Here is a 22,726-nt window from a genome sequence, read left to right as displayed (position 1 = left end):
CATGTAGGAAAATGTCATTTAATATAATGGCCTCTATAGTACACAAATATTTGTATCACACCAGGAGGCCGCTGCACCCCAGTTAAGAACCAATGTACTAAACACTCGCTACAGCTGGAAAAGGGGTTTTGATGAGGGTCGTTTTTGGCAGGAGTTAGCAACCTTTTTATTACTGCGGACCGGTTTCAACCTGAACTTTTATCAGGTTCAAAAACAACAATATTCAGAAGTGGAAATTTATTACAACTGCAATGAAAACCTTGACACTTTTTTCCTTTGCGACCCGGTGGTGACCAACCACTGGCTTATGGCGCCACATTTCAATAAAGTTGTTGGTTAAAAAAAATCATTAGAAATATTTGATAATAGGTAGTCAAGTTAAAGCAGGAATGTTTCCATTCTTACTTAAACAATTATTATCGCGCTGCTTAATTATTATAGCCTTTTTGTGATGAATATAAATTGGTTAAGGCTACATATTGTGTTTATTAAGTTTTTGGAAGTAGTTCAGAAGCTTTGCCTATGTTATGTGTTAAAATTAACACAATTGATTCTAAATGTAACTTATAAAAAATTGACGAAGTCATGACTAGAAATCGTATGGGTAGTGCGCCCTTATTGACATGTTGGTCGAGTTGGCGACTTATCAGCCCGATAGCATTCTGGTGACCTCCGCAAACATCTTTGACGTGAAATTCTGCCCAAAACCACGCTTGTGACGCAATTTAAGGTAAAAATCACTGTGTTACAATGAAAAAAGCGTTTCTGGCGTACACATTGCAGAAGTTGGCAACAGTTTTTGGCGTGAAATTTTGACGGACACAAATTGTGGGTATAGTTTGACAAGTAATAGTTATTCCGTATGAACTTAATCCTGCGAGGCACGCAATTTGAGAAACGCTGCGTAACACGCTGCGTAACACGCTGCGTAACACGCTGCAGCAAAACAGTTGGTTAACTATAGTGATGGATCACTTCGGTTTTGACAAGGAAAGCGAAACCACATAACAAATTTGTCGGTCAACACGAAATTCGAGACAAAAAGCTACTAGAGAAAAACGTTGCCTTGTACGTTATGTGCTTTTTATAAATATAGTTCAAATACAGTGGCTGTTTTAAACGTTATATTCGTGTGTGTTTTGATGGTTCCGGAGATTGAAACTAACCGAAATATAATGCTTTCGGTAAAGCGAGATTGGATTTGTAATAGCTATTAGTTGAATACGTTTGTATGATCTAATACTTAATTTAAGTGTGCAATTTTAACCCTGGTAATTAACGTAACGCAGTGGTTCCCGGTTCCCAGCTTTTCCATGTTCCCAACTTTAAAATACGAATATTTTGCTGCACCTTTACTAGGATTTACCCATTTATTGTAAAATCGCAATAAACTGGACTGAAACTCTCTAATCGTACACAAAAAAAGAATCACTATAATAGAGCCAAACTTCGGAGTCCAAAATAATTGGCAATATCTCTCGGCATCCTTGAGTATTAGAAATGGCACCGCGGTTGGAAACCACTGATCTAACGCAGTGTTTTCTATTTAGTATAGTAAATTTAGACTAAATGAAACATAATAAAACACGGTGCAGCTTACTGTGTTATTCTTTATCAATTTTCGTCGTTCTCAGCTCTAAGTTTTGTCTCTTTAGTTGTCTTCTATGCATTTTCGCAACATGACGACATCATAGTTGGAAAAAAGTTTTTAAACAATATTACATTAAGCAATATGACAAAACCCTGCAGGTTGGTAAAATCAAAAAAGTCAGTTTATATTGCGATACTTTTTTCAGTTCTAAATTGCCAGCAGTATACTACGTCATTTTAAGTTTTAGGTTTTGGTACATCAGATTTTTTTGTAGAAATTATAAAAAAAATCGTTAAAAAGAAAGATTTCTTGGTAATTTTTCCTCAATACCTGTTCAGTTTATTTATAACCTCTTTAACTGAGATTTAGTAGAAGATAATATCCAACTTTTAAGGCAGTATACTTTCATTGATATTAGCCCAATTAAGCTGAATTCTTAACATGTAACCATCTAACAAAGTTTAAAAGCTTTAAAAACCATAAAGCACCAATCACTCCCTATAGTTCAAATTTTACTATTAAGTATTTGAGAAGCTTTACTTACAGCCTCAACTAGTAATGCGAATGAAGTAATTAAGTAATAATTGATTCCACGCTTTTGGATTTGTTTTTAGCGCTTTTCAAAGCTGTAGGCATCAATTAATTTTAACTGCAATGTACGTTTGCAAACTGTTCGGTAGCCTTGTATAAAAATATGGACCATTAACTTGTGTTATAAAATATAATGTTTTACCATTTGTCAACAAGACTGCAAGTTTTATTTTTAAATCAATACGTTTTTTCTAACATTTCAATTAGCTCAGAAAAACTAAGCATACAAAATAATGCACAAACAATGAGGTGCAAAAGTATGCTTAATGATAATATATTTACTGCACTATGAATGAATTATTTAGACTTTCTGCCAACGCTACAAAACGACCTACACTGAAGAACAGAAAATTTCAAGCCAAAAGAAGTTTTATTGTTCGAAAAATTTAGCTGTCAGTACAAGATTGTATGTGCATTTATGTTGTCAGGTAAATGATCGGTACCGCAAAAAGTATGTGCCCTGCTGGGCTGTTATTAAATCAGCTAACTTTTTTGTTGTTGTTTCAATAGGAAATAGAAATGCAAACATCAAATATATACAGACAAGGATATTTACAGATGCTAAACGCCCCGTGGCAAAAAAAGTTAAATAGGGGGCAGCAACGATTTGGAGGGAACTTGAAATCGAACTGGCTTTGAATATGTCGATTATGACGTAACACGCTTCAACAACAAGGGAAGGTATTTCGTCACAGACACAATTCAATAGAAATAGAATAAAAACAAAATTGTTTGGTCCACGCTTCGGTGTGACGCAACAATTGAAGAACATTTGGTGGTCGGGCTGAAAAAGGAAAATAAAAACACACACACGCACACAGCACACACACAAAAAAACAAACAACAATAATAACCACAACAAAAACACACGGGTAAATAGAAAGGCACGCTGTAAATGCTTTTGGTTAGGCTTGGACAGCTAAAAACTTAAGAACGTTTTAGACAAAATATTCTTCATTAAAACACTATTTGGGTAATAAGTTTGATGATCCTTGTGATTAAAATACTATTTGGGATAATTTTTATAATCTTTTGCGAATTAAAAATGTTTTTTCCGCGGGAAAATGTTGAACAACACGTTGAAAAGCAACACTAAAAACATATATACAACATAACACACAACGACAAGGAAAAACGGTACAATATTGTAAAAGAAACACATAATTAGATTTTATTTTTAATAAAACAACAAGCTTAAACTATTTTAGATATCTATAATAGTAACTCTAAAAACAAGAAAATATATATAATAGTTTTTTCCACTATTTAAAACCAAAAGTTTTACGAACACGATCAAAAACGGAAAACGCGACAGAAGTTTGTCGGTCGCTTTGCAGTCTCTTTGCCGTCATCTCGCGTTGGAAGTTAACCAACTCAACAACCTGCAAGGTGGCGTAAGAGGGTTTAAACAAGGTATTGTTATTAGGCGTTTAACCAAAAACATGATTCATAAGAAATTAAAAGGGCAAGCTTAACAGCACAATACGGGCGGTATAATATCGACAAGAAACATTCAAAGAGCACGATAAGTTTCGTTTTAATCAAACAAGTTTTTTGACAAATTCGCAGTGGGCCTTGTACTATGTATTTCACAGGGTTAACGCCGGTTTGCGCTTTTCAAGCCGGACTATAGCTGCAATAAGGGCAAAGATATACTTGCTATATAGGATGGCTAGGGATTTTCCCAAAAGTGTGAGCTTTAGCACCTGTTTCAGGGGAGCATAGAAAATTCCGATTATTATTCGACGGTAAAAAAGCAAGTTTCGCCCGCTTGGGGGCGCTGCGGCGCAGGCGACAAGCCGAGGAGGGAAGTCATGTTTAAAAATAAACAAAAAAGCGGCAAAATGTCCTACCAGGGGGGTAAGGGTTGTTTTTTGGGGAGAAAATCACTTGAAAGTCGTGAACACTTGGTAAAATGTCGACCACTAAGCGTCAGCAAAGGTTATTCAGGCAATTTCATAAGAATATTTAAAAAAGAGGCTTTCGAATATTTTAAAATAGAAACTTCCCAAAATAACTCTTAAGCTCAGTGTGATCAAAAACAGATGAAAAACACTGAAATGTTGATTCACCTAAATAATTGCATAATAGATTTTGCTGGTATCAATTAAAATAGTTTATGTTCCTGCGTTCAGGATCACTCAGAATTCGATTCAGGCTGTATTAAACCCAACTAGTTGAAGCAAACGAAAGCGATAATGTCATTCCAAGCTGGTTTGCCATTCACAGGCCGGTGAAAAGCGGAGTCTTAAGCTGGAAGCTCATGCGGAACAGCACCGTTCACCTGTTCCGCATTTTGCGGAAGCGATTCCGGCTTTTTCCCGGAAAGCGCGGACTCGGGTTCCACCTTTTTGTCGCTTAATCGCAGCTCGGATGTCTTGTTTATCACAACTTTGATGTCATCGGCTTCGTCTTCAAGCTGCTTGGCTGGCAGCGTGACAGGTGCTAGTGACAGGGTGGCGGGTGCCAGTGGCAGGTTGGCGGGTGCCACTGACGGCGGTTTGAGCATTGATGGCGGCGGAAAACCCGGAATCGCTCCGTTAATCAGCGGAAAACCGCTCGAATGATAGACAAAGTGGCCGTTTGGGGGCGGGGGCTGTGGGGGGTGATTAGGGGTGATAAAGTGGGGGGTGGAGGTCACGGTGGCGGTCTTGGGGGGCGCGCTCATGATCGAGTAGGTCAGGATCGGCTGTACCCCCCCGGTTAGGGTAATTGGTGACGTAATAATGTTGCGGCTTGAGACTGGCTCTGGCGGCGGAGACGACGATGAAGACGAATTGACTACGACCTCCTGTGGAACTGGACTGCTGCTGAAACTGACCACAGGACCGGGGATGGGACTGGAACCGCTGGTGGCGATGGAGTCGACGCTGTCTGGAACCGGTGGCGCAGGGATGGCCAGTGGAGCCTGGATCATTCCGGTAAGGTTGTAGAGGGACTTGATGGGCCGAGCCTGGAATACGAAAGTTGAATATGTGAGAATGCAGTTTAATTTGGAAAGAGATGCAAGGATAAGGTAAGAATGTATTTTGTTATGAAAAGAGAGTGCAATTCTATTAATGACAATAGGACTCGGAAACATAATAAACGGGTGTTCGAAGGAATTTTAATAAAAACATTAAAGCCAGGGAATTCGATAAAAGTGACATGGTTTTCCATTTTTTGAACGCTGAAATCCTCATGCCACAGTAAAACGAAGTAAACATGAATCAATTTGAATCACAAAAAAGAAGATCGGTTTTATCTTCACTTATAGTTTACATTTATGATGGCATAATCAATAATCTATCGCCAAGTGTTTTAGCTTAAAGGGATCCTCTCTTATCACATCCGCGTTGAGTGTTAATGAGTCTACTGGTATACGTTATAATTTTCAGGCGAGTTAACGAATTGATAAGAAGTATTGACGGAACGAAGCACCCAGCAAACTCCAGCAAAACAGAGACACAGAACCATCAGGTTTACGAACTTCCATTAGCTTTGTTTACTGTTATTCCAGTCTCCTCTTATAGCACGGGAATTTTATACTCAACCCAAAAAACAGTTTTTTACGTTAGAACATTTTGATCAACCAAGGATCGCCAGTAACTGCACTAAAATATATTTGACGTTGTGGAGAAATAAGAATTTTACTTTTTATTGTAAACGCAAAAAATATAATTTTGGAGCGTAATGGCTAGAGGTTTTGTTGGATTATTGTATATGAATGTTTCAGTTGCATTTATTTATATATATAGCTGCTTACCTGATCGCATTCGCCGTCTCTGCACGCCTGGCATAGGTCCGAGTTATGCTGGTTCCTGGGTCGGCCTGGACGCCTGTCAATACGAATCGGTGGTTGAAGGAAGCCGTAGTAGGTCTGGCCCACCTTGTTGTACACGTTGCACATCACCTTAAGAAAAATAGGCGTTAAAAGCGTTTGAACAACTTGGTGATTTAGCAGCAGATGGAGTTTTCATTTCATTTTTCATCCAGTTACTTTTATTATACATTTAACGTTTAGGGTCTGGGTTTAACGTTTAGGGTCTGAGAAATCAAACTTTTATTTCTATTATGGCCCATATGTTAAACATTATCCGATGGAATTTATAACTATAAGTTGTCCTTATTATAACTTCAACATATCACAAAAACAAATGCATTATAGGTTGCACAAATGCTTCATAAACATTGACTTTGCCGTTATTTTGAAGTTTGTTTTGGTGATAAGAATTAATCAAGTTTAAGATACGATTCCTGCTTAAATTTACGACTATATGAGAACCGACGTCAATTAAAACAAACTTATCACAAAAGAAAGATAAATATGATGGGTTGTTATGAGTTGTGCAAAACGGTGACATCAGACAAGGGGCTACAAAAGACTAGTTATTACCTATCTATTATGATGTTACAACACACTGGTTTAATGTTTTATTTTACAATGTTTGTTGTTTTATATTATGGCAGTCTAATTAGCAGCCATGTCAAAAGGTTTAAAGTGCAAACAGAAAACGTACTATTGCTAACACCGCTTACGTTGAGTTAATTTCATTACATATAAATAGGAACTTGACAATTGTCTTTGTTACACCAAACGGGAACTTGTGTATCTGTTTACTTTCAAAATGATGATCGATCGTTTTCGTCAATTTCCTTTTCCCTTTACAAGTCACTTAATCAGCCTATAATTGCGCGTCTGCAGAAAGTCAGCAAACGACGCCGATATTACCACAAAAAAGACTGTTATCTATAATTAATTAATCTTTCAGCGCGCAATTAAACCACAACACTGTGCAAATCATTCATTACAAATTGTCCTTTGTTCTACATAAGTTTGCAACAGCGAAAAATGGCTTGGTTTTAAATTCATGAAACCGATTGAAACCCTAACGGCAGACCCAGTGTACAGCTGCGGATTTTTAATCGTAAACAAAAGGTGCGTGGCTGTCTGTGACGGAACATTGCTGGGAAACAAACGGTGTTTGTCCCACGGAAAATCGCGCTTGTTGTTTTGACAGGAAACAGCCTGGTTAAAACAAGGTCCCAGTCAGCAGCGGCGTATTTGCCGAACTATACACCGGTAACGCGCCGTGCATTAAAATGTGAACCAGTCGAATTGATTTGTTAAAAAAATTCGTTCAACTATACGGTTTGCAAAATATATCGAACAGGTCAATTGCGGGTTGCGGCATTTAAGGTTAAGTATTGTCACTGGTTTGTTGAATGTAATCGGATTGTGCAGCCCGCAAAAATACTTCTAGTCCAATTGGGGAGCATTACGCCTGAATGTAACGAAAGTAACCGATCTGGGGTACACTATATGCAAGGATCTGTAATAGAGCTTGGAAATGAATGACAAATCCAAATAGGTCGGGTAAAATGACATCAAGTTTTTTCGTTTCGATTCGCACTTGTATCATAATCGTTAATGTGACTGAAATCAATTCAAACCTCATGTCAAGTTTGAAACGAGGCGAACTGAAGCAGGAAATTCAGGAATTTTACACACAACAATACGGAAAACTTTGCATCATCAAATATGATATTATGTAACTGAAGAACATATTTGGCAAACGAAAGCTGAAACGCGAAATCTAAAACCCTATTTATCACATCCTAAAATCACTTAATGAACTCTAAGATTTGGCTTATGGCAATTAATTAATTTAGGTGTTTAAGTGTTGATGAACACGTAACACCTCACTTATAAAAGGTGAAACGCAATTGTTATCATTCGGAGCTGATTGTCCAAAATGATATAAATAATTGTACTTTTTTAAGTGTTTTTCGTTGGTTTTCCCTTTGTATAGGTTTTTTAAACGTTTTTTCGACACCACATCCTACGTTTAAGTGTTAAACTACGTTACCTGGAGTACACCCTTCTTATTGGATCTCAAAAATATAACAAATATTCTTGAGAGCCTATACTGTATTGTTGGTTAAGTAGAGATTTGAATGTTAGATTGTTTATTGTGCTCTTAATTTTAAATTTAGCTTTTTTTTTATTTAAATGTGTCCTACAATATTTGACAAAAAAGAGTTTTACAGTCACAGTTATAGGGTTTAACGCAAGAGACAAGGACAAATATCCCCTTCGAGTGTAAAATGTGGATATCCGATAATATCGGATCGGTGTCGATACCCGATTCCAAGTGTTAGTATCGGTTCTCGTCCGATACTAGGGTGGTATCGGTGCCGATCCGATACCAAAACTATACAAAAATTTCAGGCAGGATTTGCGATACAACGCAGCGATTATAATGTGAAAAGTTAAATAAAAGTATATGCTTAACAGGTGGAGTAACTGAATAACTTAAAGCTAAAGCAGGCCGTCCTTATAATTCGAAAAAATAAGATTCTAAAGCTTTAATTTTTTCTATTTTTATTGGTTCGAGCATAGTAATGACGTCATTTCGTATCGAAGCGCAATAATTGGTATCCAAAATATCAGGGAACCTGTATAGGAATAAATTGTCAACTATCGGGTAACTTTACTGTAAAAATCACTTTTTAAATTAAATTAAGTCACAGTAGCGTATGGGGGTGTTTCTGGCTTTAGCAGCGAATAAACCCGACCGAACCGACATATACAGTAGAGAGGTTGGGAAGCGAACGAGTTCCCAGTTTTTGCGAGATTTTGTTGTTTCAGTTTTGCGAACACGCCCGGTCGGAGCGGCAGAGCGTTTGAATAGAGGCCTTTTGCGGATGCCGGGACTAGAACGTGCAGTGAGCAGGCGAATCGGCGAGAAATTCTCATGCAAAGAGCAGCGCATATAAGTCCCGAATGAACTTATTGGCAGGAAGCATATGGACTGCTGGAGGCTCGAAGCTATTTGCTCGATGGCCAGCGTTTTTTGCTTGGTTTGGATATTTAAACACCCCCGCATCCACACATAAATTGTTTAGGAAAACACTGTTAACTATATAGTTTTATGCAGGAAGCGCATTATAATTATCACATAGTGTTTTAAGTTTCTTTCCAGCAGTAGTTTTAAACTTTTTGTAGTTTTTTTGCGCAGTAAACTTTACAGCAATGTTTGATTTCCACGTAGTACCATTTTCTTTTTTTTTCGCCGAACAGTTGCGCCATTTTTGAAACGCTTTTCCTACCAAAAACCATTCCAATAATTTAGCAAATTTTAACCAAGCTATGCTTATTACAAACGATGTGGTTTTGTATGAAAATCAACTACAAATAATAAAAGTGATTAACCCTGAATATTCTAAAAAAATGTAGTTAATAAAACTGTTTCTCTGTTTACTTACTTTTGATACCTCTTCCGGGTACCACATTACGTATTCGAACTTTCCAGAATTGCACTTCTTGCACTGCTGACCGTAAAGCTTGAACTGAACGTAACCGCTGTTGGTGGCGTAATCAAGGTGAAACCAGAAGGTCACTCGTCCCTTCATAGATGTCCACCCGTTGCCACAGTCCTAGAGGGGATAGGGTGTTACAATTGTATTCTTGTACTACTGTTGGTAGTTACACTGAACATGTGATAATAGAATCACTTCGACCCTTGCAAGATAAATGCCAACCTTAATCCTGATCAAAAACAGCAACTAGCAATTCAGGTCAGATAGGCTAATTTGGCTGAATGGGTGTAAATCAAATAGACAATTCCTTAAAAACTGCGAAAGTATTTTTTTGTTTGCGTTTTTTTTTAAGAATTCATATGTTGAAGTAGTGCAATGAACAACACAATTGTTGAATACATGTGGGGTCAAAAACACATATTTTTTGCCCTTATTAATAAAAAGGAAAATTGGTAAAATTGGACAGTTCTACAACAGTTATTAAAACACACAATTCATTAAAAGTGTGCTGTTAAACGCCTCTATAAGTTCAATGCGGGAGACAAGGGCTTCTTGTAAAGTGTGTAGGTAAAAGCATATTGTCCTTTGCTGCTATTAAAAGCATTATATAATCAAACAATGATGACATAAACAACCCTACACCTTTTTATGTAACACAGGAATTCTTACAAATTGTAAAGAGTCTCATAGCGGCTAGCAAAATACGCAATTATTTACAAAAATCTCGAATCGAGCCCGATATTTTGTGGCCGCTTATAAAATACGTGGCCCAATAAACAACTCAACATTAGTTAAGCAAAATAACAAAAAAATATGTGAGACATTTAAGGCTACGAAAACAAATGCTTGAACGACTCCTAATAATTTAAATAGTCGAAGTAAATACTACTGTTTTAATGTTATTTAAAATTAACAAAAATACATGTATTGCTATGGGACAGCAAAGGACCAAGTTTGAAACAAGGCGTCTGATAAAATTGGAGTAAAAAGCGAAAATTAATACATATAGATAGTTTAAAAAACCCTTGAAAAAAAACAATGTATGTCCGATGACTGCAAGCAGCATGTCCGCAACGCTAGTCTATGTCGTGTAACGAGTCATAATATAAGTCGCGCCGTTGCCTGTATTATGTGATGTATATCGTAGGTAGGTACGCCCTACTGTAGGTAGGTACGCCTTAACGTGTTTTATTTGTTATAATATGTAAGAAGATCCACACAAAAGCTACTAAATAAAGTCAGACAAAGACATTTAGCATTATTTTGAAAACACCATGCATTGCGAAAAAGATAAAATTATATATAGCGTTGTTTATACATACGCAAATAGGTTAACGTAAGAAATAAAAAATGGGTTTGTCAAGCGCTATCAGACAGCCTAAATTTATTCAACTACATCATTTAATTGCATAAAAAAAAGAAAAAAATCTATGAATGGACTCTTACAGGTATTAACACATATCATGGCTTCTAAATTTCTCCAACATTCTCTCAAAATATGGTCTACCTCTGTATGGCTACAGCAGACAGTTATCACTTATTTTTGCACGCCTCAAAACTATAAGAAATGAAAACCATATAAATCAGTCGCTTACCTGGCAGCAGAAGCGGACTTTAGCGCTGTCCCGGTGAAACTTCCATTTGAGGGGAGGCGCCGAGTTGGTGATGGTGAGGTACCAGACGTGCGGGGGGTAAAAGCTGCTGAAGAGACGACTGAACTCCCCGTGCCAAACCACCTCCATGCCGCTGCGACAGACACACAGAGTTACAAACAGACACGGTTAGAATGGTGTGTAATACAGACCGAAAATGGCAGCCTATACTACAAAATTATATTTATGAGTAATTCTCAAACCGTGTACAGGGGTACATCAGAGTGCCCAGAGAGATCTAAAGTGTAACTTGACAACGCAAGGTTAAAATGCACTCTATCCTATATCAAACTTATTATATTATGGTATTCACCTATACATTTGTCATGTATTAGGAGCGTTTATTAGGTTATATTATTTCTATTTTGTTGGAAGTGTGCCGCTAATATATTACATTTTTCTCGGTGTGCCGCAGGTCAAAGAGCACTTATAGATATCAATTCAATGCACACGCCAGTACCACATTATGTAAACGTTCTTTAGTAAAACAATCAAGATTAACGACGTCATAGTTGCTGATATAAGAGACAATCGAAACTTTGCAGCTTAGAAACAAGTAAGTAATACAAGTTTCCAAAAATAGGAGTTACTAATCATTTTTAATAAGAGGAAACATTAGAAGGATTGGATCGAATGGTATGGACCTAACCATTCAATTAGGTTGAATGCTTTACGAAGCAGTCCAATTGTCAGGAATATCAGAATGGAAACAAACAAAATTTTACAAATAGCATAATATCACTTTTATCCAGGTAGTCGAACCGGAACCGAACCGGAACTTTATGAACCGGTTTTGGGTCAATTTTGTCCGAACCGTAACCGAACCTGAACCGGATTTTGTAAGATTTTAAGGAGCCGAACCGGAACTGAACCCAAAATTTTGAAAGTACCTGAACCTGAACCGAACACGAACCTGTAAATATAAGCGGTTCGCTCCAGCATGACGTCACAACTCTTACGCCATGTTCGAAATTTTATGAAAAATATATGAATATTGAATAAATAAAACGTTGATTTTTTTTAATTTTTAGATATTTCAATAATGAGTTGCTATTTTTTTCATACGTCACGTAACTTAGATTAAATGACTTTCAATTCAAAGATTATTCTCTATATTTATCGACCCACATTTTGAGATTTAACGCAACTTGTATTGTATCCGAACCGGAGCTGAACCGGAACTTTTAAATTGCTTTAAACCAAAACCGGGGCTGAACCGGATTCCGAAAAATCTTTGAACCCGAACCAAACCTGAACCGGAAAAGTCAAACGGTTCGACTCCCTGCTTTTATTAGCATATAGTATGAGTTTTGACAAAAACACAGCGCAGTCGGAGTAAACAACATTTTAATTTCTGTCTCATATTGCCTAACTGTATGTGCCTAACACCAATTATGCACTTCATTTAGATGCAAAAAAATAGAACCAACGGATTTTGAACAAAGCGCTATTACTGCTTATGGAAACACCCGTGCACAAATTTATTGCTTGTGCGCGAAAATTTAATTAGACACGTCGAAAGACTATACACAGTCCCAAAATTTTGCGCTCAAAATACGTTTTTCAATTAACGTTTAATTTCGTTGGCTGCTTATATAACGATTTTCGTCGAACGCTCCATGGAAAACGTACAGAGGACGCGCCAATAGGCAGTACATAAATAGAACAACGCTGAGGTTAGGTCTTGTAGTACTTAATTTAGCTACAAAGAGTCAGACAACGCATCAACTGGTCAAACATATAAATGGAATTTCGTCCGCAGTCCTCTATTGAAGCAGATATGTCAATGCTTCCCTATATTGCAGTTTCGCTTTGGTGATAGCGCGTAAGCTATTTTAAGTTTGTCAAAAACAGCAGTGGCCCTTAAAATAGAAATTTCCTGAAGCCAACCACAGATGGGAAATGTTGTTCTTTTAACTGCCATATTTAAGTAACCTATGATGAAGCCTTTTTAGGATTTCTTTAATTCTATTTTATAGAAAGATTTAAAAAATGTTTTGAAACAGTTTTAATTCACATCTTTTAGATTAATTACGCTAACTTTTTGCACAAATGGATAACACGGGATAACAACGATTATTGCGAATATGTATTTATGTATTTATGAAATGAAGGCTAAATTAATGAATTTTACGTTGCTAATAATTGCAAAAAACGGCTATTTTTGTCTGTGAATTTTGTTTGGTTCACAGCTATACAAATAGACAAGTATTCTGATTAATTAAAAATATTTCAACGGCTGAAAGGCGCACATTGTTTGTTTGGGCACCAATTGACAACATGGGTGCGTACTGAGTTGTTTTCTACAGATAACAAATTAAACTATACAGGATTAGTGATGACTGATGGGTAGAATTGTTTTTTTATGTACAATTAAAGGAAATCTGCACGATTTACTTATGCCTAATTAAGCATTGCTGCCTAAACGCACAACAGAACAATATGATAATGTCCACCTCCTTGTAGGATAGTGACGTTAATTTCGCATCCGTAAACTGTACGTTTAAATGCGGCTACAAAACGCGCAAGCTAAAAACTAGGTACCTTGCAATGTTTAATTTTCTATTAAAAAAAAACAGTGACAATATTTTCACAAGGTTTTCGGCAGTGATTTTAAACTCAGGTGGTTGTGCAATGGCTTCAGTCGGAAAGAACGTAGGCTTTTACAAAATATAAGTTTGTCGAGGTAAACTATCTAATGCAACCGCTTAAAGGCCTTTTTGAACATTTAAAGTGCATTTATTTGTGCCATTTCAACCCTAAATTGATATGTCAAAAAATTAAGGTTTTGGAAAGAAAATAACCTTCTTTGGCCTCCTAATGACAAAAAGAAGGTCCTGTCTTTCATATGTGTACATATTTAATGATCGTTTAATTCAGAATTTAAAGTTCGTTTCCTAGTGCTGTTTAATCATGAAAGGATTGCAAGGCGTGGAGTACAAAAATGTGGGGGAATTGAAATCCATTATGTTCTTCCCATGGGTAAGGCTATTTCAAAAGTCTAAAAAAGGTTGTAAATCAGCAGTTTTATTGCACTTGTATGTATGTATAACTAAAAGTTTGTCCTAAGAATTGATTCGGAATTAATGTAGGGACTGTAACTGTTGTTCAGTCAAATGCACCGTTATCTTCAAATAAATAGAACACAGGCTAATATAGGTCCCCCCCCTCTCCCCCACCATTGTCCAAATCAAGCCGTCGAGCGGCAAAAGCGGCAAAACACAACGTCGCATCTTCCATACGTCAAGCCGGTCCTTATGCGCCCAAAATAAATGAACGCTTGCGTATAGAGAGCGCCTCCTATAGCTCCTAGCACTGCTGCTATAGTAGCACTGCTGCTGTCGAAACGAAGAGGAAACTATCCTTCAGGCTTCCTGTCTGCTACTTCCGCACTTAGCACCAAGCAAGCAGGCAGACAGGCAGGCAGCTCCTACTATCATCGAACGACCGCCTTTAGCCCTCCGCTCGCTCGCCTGTTCGCCTGCCTGCCTTCTTACCAAAGGTTGGTGATGATGCGGCGCCGGCCAAGACAATAGAAGCGTGCTTGTACGGCGCGACAGATAACATCTGCTGCTATACCTTCTTTGGATGCTGTATTGGCACGCCCTCTTTTAAAGTCGTGATTTTGACAATATTGGCTGTTTTTTTTGATTAATTGTTTAAAGATTTTTGCCACGTGCAGTCGTACACTTTACGTCTGCATTAGTTTCTGATAATTTTTTGTCTGGAGCTAGCTTATGGCGATGCGGTATTGCCACGTCCTCTAGTATAGCCATAACTTTGACAGTATTGGCTGTTTTTTTATTAAATGTTTAAAATATTTGCCACGTGCACTTTTCGTCTGCATTTTTTACTGATAAAAATTTGTCTGCAGTTAGCTGCTTGATGTTGTATTGGCACGCACTCTTTCAAAGTCATGACTTTGCTGGTTGTGGCTGTTTTTTTCTAATTGTTTGAAAGGTTTAGCCAAGTGTACTTTACGGATTTTCTAAAGTTAATTGTGTGCATCGCTTAGAAAAAGAGAAAATTTAGCTGAAACATGGAATTTGCACACTTTTTTAAGACCCAAATAAAGATGTATCCAATACAAAACTAACATACTTAAGGTGTAACTTTTAATGAGGGGATAATGTCTGTTTTTATTAATCAATCATTATCACTTTAATTACATTCGATAAGTTTGCAGGATTAAATAGTTTTAAAAATATTTTTTCAAATTCTACGGGCGGGATTAGTTGGTTTGCCTTTTTTTTCTATACCCAAAAGTTACTTTTATGGTTTAAAGTTGCCAAATTGTCAACACTTACAACACGTAAGCTGTTCTGCATTGACCGGAGGTCGTATTTGACTTAACGCAAAACTAATCGACGCGCGTCTTTTAACGTTTGCGTGGAAGCCTCTTCGTTGCCGATATTCGTCACTAAATCGTCATACAGGCAGTCGCGAGATATTGCGCAAAATGAATAAGCATCGTCGGCCTTTGTGTCGCAAAAGATTGCACAAGGCAAAAACAATGGACGACGCTAATGCTGCAACTTATGACAAAAGCTGTGACGTTAAAGTAGGCCGTGTTTTGACCAGTTTCTATGACCAAAAAAGCTGTATTTTTTACGATATGATTTTACACCTTAACCAGTTTACTTATAAAAATCTCGATTTTCCATTTCGATTGTACGCCATTTAAATATGCAAAATGAGGGCCGACTAGATTTTTGTCATCTTTTTTGTTGATGGTTTATCTAACTTAAACGCAAAAAAGCAATTCATTTTACAATTTTATTGAACTTTAGTCGAACAGTTTTAAACTAAAATATTGGTTACAAAAAAAAAAAAAACAGTTTACTTTAAAATGTCAAAAAGTGCACTTTGAAATCACTAAAAGTTTAGTATTAGAACGGTCCGTTGTGTATCATGGGACACATTTACCTTGTTTAATTTGTATTGGACTATAAGTTCACATTAAACTGGAGAAAGGTGGATCCCCGTGTAATTTGCATTAAACAGGGAAATGTACACGTGGCACAATGTCACTGGGTAAAACATTATCAAAGCCATTAGAACACTAACGCCGATATTTCACAATACTTTAAACAAAGTGAATTGACCCAACGACAGTTTGGTTAATTTATCAAAAAAAATCTAAAGCTTTAAGTTTTACTACAGTAAAAATAACATTTTTCGTTATGTACTTACTTGTGTGTTCTATATCAATAACAAATTACCAAAACGCCGGGTATTGGCAACTCTTGCATTTACGACTTATTTAACTGTGGAGTTTGTTTCGCTTGTCAAGCTGTAGGATTACATTTCGGCGTTTCAAGGAAAAGTAACGGTACACGCCAAATAGACACCAACCACTCTTTCACGTTAAATGGTGCCGTTATATCACTTTATTTTACCACGACCTCCCGATTAGGATTTGATATGCAACGTTTTGCTAATTTCAATGAAAACGCTTAAGCCATTAGCCCATTATATTCGATGGATGGAAATATAATGGATTTAGAATTCTTATTGAAATTACTAAAAAAACGTGCATTGTGTTCCAAACGTTTTACCAATGTGGTAAAATCTTCTTTAAACGTTTAACCATTACCGATTTAAAGTTATGAAACGTTTTGACCTTTTCGAAAAAAGTTTAAAGTTATTATATTAAATATTAAATATTGAGTAAACCAGTAACTACGAGCAATCAAAGTCACCTCAATACACTTTTTATTATTCAACCGCTAACAGTGAACACTATACTTTGCCTGTCATTGCAATTTAAAACAGTCGATTCTGCACCTTATTGGGAAGTTCCTAAATATATTTAAAACATACATTTATAAAAAATAAGTCACAAATAATCGACTTACTCATTGTAGCAGCCTCCGCCCACTGGTACAATTGGAACTTGCATCTGAATCGGGATGTTTTGAAAGGTAGGGATTCCGTTGCTATGGGGTCCTCCGTACGCCGTTGTTATGGGAATGTGGGGCAGGGGTCCAGGCATGGGGCCGGGTAGGGGTCCTGGGATGGCCCCGGGAAAGTTGTAGAACTGCGGTATTGCCATTGTGGACGCCATGGCTTGACTTTTGCAGGTAAAATTCTTCAGGTTTTTCTTGCAATCTTTGTTTTTTACAGCAGTTAATCGAAGCACACACACGAAAAAAGCAAAATTGTCTCTAGTTTCCTTCCTTTTCGACGAAACAGCAAAAAACACGCGCCGGTTATACAAATGCTTCTCTGGGGGCTCTTGCAACCCAACAGCCAACTGTATATCTGAGTATATGCCAGGGCAAGCGACTTCACAAGCTAGAAGTCTACTACAGACCGGTATAACGGAAACGCGAGAAAAAAGGCCACAGCAGCCAGTAGCACTGACATGAACAGAAGGCAAGTGCTACTGGCTGCGTATACATTCAAGCCATAACCCAATAGTATATCAAACATAACTGCAAGAGCCGACTGAATCAATCAAACACCTAACTCAGTGGTTCTCAACCGGGGTGGCGCGGCACCCTGGGGTGCGATTTCTAATGCTCAAGGGTGCCGAGAGATATTTGAGAATCCTTAAGAATATGATTTTTGATCAACTCTTAGGCCTACAATTTTTTTGAGTGAAACAAATCGAATTATAACGTCCTACGTTGTGTAAGAGTTGACGTGTGTTGTTCCAGTTCCGTTTATTGTGACATTCTAGTGAATTACCTACGAAAATCTATTTTAGGGGTGCCGCAATCTATTCATTATTTCAGAGGGGCGCCGCTAGCCATAAAAGGCTGAGAAACACTGACCTAACTCTCACACACATCAAAAGTCGTAGCCTTGCTCAAACCCACGTGACCTGCTCGCATTTGCGTTTCAGAACAAACACCCTTCGTGATGAAACAATGGATTTGAGTGGGAAGGGTTTGGATAAGATTTGGCATAATGATTTTCATGAAGATTGACTTATTCAATATATTAATGTTTAATGAAGCCGTTGAGGGTAGTATTGTACATGTTGAGGCCAAAGGAAACTATTCCCTTCGACTTTTGGGGGCCGTGAATGACTGACCCTGCCAATTTAACCGATGTCCTTTAAAGCCCGAATTGAAAAAGTCCATAACCTTAACAACAAATAAAAATGCAATACAATTAGCGTTTGCCGTATGGTTCTAATATGATTGATGAAAAACAATACTTGGACGTAGAATCAATTTTAAAGCTCAAACACAAATAGGTAGGGTAAAGTGAACGCTTCTAAACAATCTTAAGATAATGATCGCAGGTTGTAGTATGTAGAATTTTTTTAACGTTTGGAATTAACCTTAAGATAATAGATGTAGGTTGTAGTTTGAAGTAGAATGAATATCAAACGCATACAGAAGGTTAGGTAGTATTTTGTGAACATTTCGAATAAACCTTAGGATAATAGATGGAGGTTGTAGTTAGACGTAGAATGAATATCAAAAGACATATGTAAGTAGTTAGCATTTTGTGAACGTTTCTGATAAAACTTTACCAGCTTTCAACGTCAAAATTAATTACTTGACTGAACCCCATTTAGGTAGCACATTGCTTAATACTGCTCTATCAAAATAGCTTTAATCATTTACCAAATAAACCAGCCTACGGATTTCCATATGGAATTGGCGAACAAAGTACAATTGGCTCCTAGAAAGCCGCGATTCGGTATTAGCGTCAGCGTTTGGTTTATCATCGGAAGGAGCCAATATCCTCAAGCCTAACCGGCTGCTTTTCTGCCGCTTAACAGACGTTAAGGCAGGACGGAAAGCTATTCGAAAAGTCCGCCTGCGAAAAACGCACAAGAATATCTAACCCGCGATGTGTCAGCGCAGTCTGTAAAGCTTACGTGGCCTGTCCAGGACAATATTTGCGGCTGATAACCATATTACTTGAATAACAAAGCCTAATACAGTCCGTAGGAAGACTTACCGAATATCTATACTTTTCCTTTAAATTAAAATTATGCCACAAACTTGTATTGCTGTGCCACGCAATTTACCGTATGTACAGCCTTGCATGTTAGAATACAAAACAGACAAACTGTACATCAATACCTATACTTTCAAATTTGAACTATGCCACAAACTCTTCGCTTTGATAACCAAGTTGAACCGACTTGACTGAATATACCAGTCAACTTTAACTGCTTCGTCTTTTATACAGTCAGATAAACTGTACCTTAATACCTATAGCCTACTTTTAAATTAAAACTATGCTACAAACTCTTTAATTCGATAACCGAGTTGAACCGACTTGACTGAATATACCAATCGACTTGAACTTAATCGTCTTTTATACAGTCAGTCTGACTTTGGCTCCAAGAAGAAATCCCCACCCCCGGCCTAACATCCGCCTCAGTGTCGCATGTCGCCTGGCTTAGGCGGGGGTGCGCGACAGACAGGGGAGGCCTGCGCGGCGTAGTGGACGTGTGCGCAGGGGGTGCTTGCGGAAGGATTACGTCACCTTTTCGGGGGGAGTGGCGGCGAAGTTTAAAGGCGGTCGCGTTTTCGGCTTTCGAGGCGCGATAATGTGATTTGCAAACATGACCGGAGTCACTGGTGGATCTTTATGAGCGCCTTAGATATATTTCTTGGAATATAGACGTTCAGAACATATAGGATATATGGTAAAGTTATATTCGCGTTGTGAAAGTTGCGGTATCATTTATTGATATTTCGCTATTATGCCTATAGTAAATGAAATGTGTATCAGCATTAGGAATGACAGCATTTCTTGGTATTTCTGTAAATCTAATTCAACACGAAAACAAATTTATTGATCGTTGTCTGCTGGTAAAAAAGTATTACACAAGTGCATATCTTATATAAATGTATTCCATATAACTATTCGCTATCATTTATTCGATTTAGGTTGTTTGTTTTTGAAACATAGCTGGCTCAAAGGCCTTTTACGTCACATTCAATACATCTTCAGAGTAGATCAATACGCATCAGCGTCAATACAGGGTTTAATATAGAACTCAAAATAATCGTTCCCGAAATTTTATTAACCGAAAAGTAGATAATTACATTTCCATTTATTTCCCATGCCTCCAATTTTGTTTTCCTGAAGTTTTATGTTAGGACATAAAGTGGGTGCGATATTCATCAGGTCAGAAGTATATTAAAGTTATATTAATCTTTCATAACGTAGTAGCCAATACATTGCGATAAAGTTAGAAACCCAAACCGCAAAAACCTAATCCATTTTTAGGTTTGTAAAACTTTCGGTCTCCTAAACGAGCTCAAAATCAAATTTAGCCGCGAACATTTTAAAAACAAACAACAGACTGTCAGTAGTCACGTGACCAGGCTGGCAGTCGCATGTCTTGCAATATGATTCCTGTCACGCCGGTCGGGCGCACGCACACACACGTCATAATGGCGCACACACGCGTCACAAAGCGCTGGGCGCGAAGACGGAAGTGGCGCGGTTAGAGACGAACAAGCGACAGATTGTTCGCTAAACAGATAACTATAACTCCACAACTGCACCACACACCAGCGTGTGTGACATCACAGTGCGCAGTGTGACCCCGTCAATTGGCCTGTTGTGGTTTGAAATTCAGCAAATTCAAAGGCGAGCTGTAGCATGCACGAGCGTACACAATTGAAATCCGTGTGTAGCTTACAAGACGACACTGGATGACTTTCCATAAAAGATTTCATGATACACAATCTTGGATTAGAGCCAAAGCATCTGACTTTTTTTACAAACTGCTTTGATAAAAACTTTAATTGGTATACGTACAGGCGACCTACTCCAAGTTGTCCCAATGAAATTGCAGACCAATGATAGTGACACACGCATAGATAGCTACATCCGTGAGACGTTTGGGGGTAGTCGAATTAATTCCGGCTGAGGATTTAAATGCAAGCAGGCTTTAAGTTTTTAGCTAAGGGGGTGTACTTCTGCCAAATAAGCCGCTTACCATACCTAGGCTTATTGGTTTCGCATGTAGGGCTGCACTTAGAATTAGGTTGAGTATATGGGCTTAAAAACTAGGCCTCGTGTAATACAAGGCAATAAAAAAATAGCAAAGTAGTTAACGAACTAGTTAATTCTAAGGGAATGAATTGAGAGTACTGTAGTTAGGGACATATTGCATTGCAAAACCTTTAATTTAGGAATCTAGCAATCGCGCACACCACGTCTCTAACTTTTACAATTTCACCGCCCTAAATACTTTTGTTCAGGCTATACTGTGTTTTCATTGGAAACCATGAGAGTGTCAAGGATCACACAAAAAACATTAAGTGCTTACTGCGAATTATTTTGAATGCATAAAAACACGGAGATACGATATCGCCCCGCTGTTGTACGAATCTGCAAAAGCATTGTTTCAACAGTTGCACGAAAGCGCCCCTTTGAGACAATTTGCCAGTAACAACTGCTCGTCCAGGACCAGAATCGGCCCGCCAGCTTAATTGTTCCTGACGCGGTGTATTTCCTTGAAGAAAATCCGAAATACAGTGTCAATCCAACGTTAATAACGGGACGTAGGCTATGTCCTCGAAAAATCTAAACTATATTTTGATGCAATTTTAAACCAAACAACAACTTAAAACAAACTTCCTATTTTTCAATAAATAAGTTTGATATGCTCGCTTCGTATATTAATAATCAAGTCAATACACAATTCTATTTCCGGTCTGCAATCATTTATCTTTAAGAGTTATTCGACCCGCGATCGAGTCTTCAGTACTGTCTGGCACTTTGTGAAAAAAGTTGGTTGACCCCTGTATCGTAATAACTTGTTCTAATCTGGTGAAATACTTAAAGTGTGGTTTTAAAACGGATAAATAACAGGAGCTTTTGCTATGACAAAAATTGTCATGTAAATCGAGTTTGTCAACGTCAAGACCAACACTGAATAAAATTTAAAACACACCCACTTTTTGAATTGAACAAAAAATAATACCCCGGTTTTCTCTCCAATGAAAAAGTAAATAAATAAAAGCCAAAACATTTAACCAAATCAACACTGTTTTAAGGATGTTTCTAGCAGCAGTAATTTCCGTTGCACGTTTAAAAATATAAAAATTCTTTAATTTTATGAAAAGTTAGGGAAACCACATTTAAAAGCATGACAGTTATTTTTTTACTTACCCTAACCATTGATATACATTTTACGTAGCGCTGAATAGATAAAAACGAAAATCCATATTGCTGGATATAACTAAACAGCAGGAAATATTTGTTCAATTAATAGATGTTTTACTATTTGCAAAACGCCAAGATTATTCACAACGGTTCAAATCAAAAGGACGGACGAAATCACGGTCAAATTAAGCCAAATTACATGACGTCAACACAAAAAAAGTAAGCTAAGCGAGAAAAAAAGATGACGCGATCGACGTCACAAGCGCACACTTGTTCGATAATAATAGTAATAACCTCGATTGTTTCTCGAAAGAGTTAAGAATGAAATTACAGCTTAAGAGATGAAAATATGAAAGAACTATCTTCGCGATATGAAATAAAACTACACAGTAGCAAATAAAACAACAACTTAGATCACCAGCGCGTGACAATGACGTCACCAACAAAAAATGACGTCACACGAAGCAGAAGCGACGCGTAGGAAAGGTTTGAG

At 37.6% G+C, this 22,726-nt stretch overlaps 1 protein-coding gene across 1 annotated transcript; it reads right to left on the bottom strand.

Moving 5' to 3' along the window:
* Positions 1-2,489: 2,489 nt before the first annotated feature.
* LOC146163268 (uncharacterized) lies at positions 2,490-17,349 on the bottom strand. Its single transcript, XM_083382217.1, has 5 exons — positions 16,995-17,349; positions 11,080-11,230; positions 9,431-9,601; positions 5,928-6,074; positions 2,490-5,135 (listed from the first exon to the last, which is right to left on the bottom strand). Exons 1-5 carry the CDS (start codon positions 17,201-17,203, stop codon positions 4,431-4,433), a joined length of 1,383 nt encoding a protein of 460 aa, XP_083238343.1. The 5' UTR covers positions 17,204-17,349; the 3' UTR covers positions 2,490-4,430.
* Positions 17,350-22,726: the final 5,377 nt, after the last annotated feature.

Source organism: Ascidiella aspersa, chromosome 2 (assembly GCF_963924565.1).
Source record: "Ascidiella aspersa chromosome 2, kaAscAspe10.2, whole genome shotgun sequence".
Taxonomy (NCBI): Eukaryota; Metazoa; Chordata; class Ascidiacea; order Phlebobranchia; family Ascidiidae; genus Ascidiella; species Ascidiella aspersa.
The sequence above is the reverse complement of the archived record's forward strand: the minus strand, read 5'-3'. Positions and strand labels throughout refer to the sequence as shown.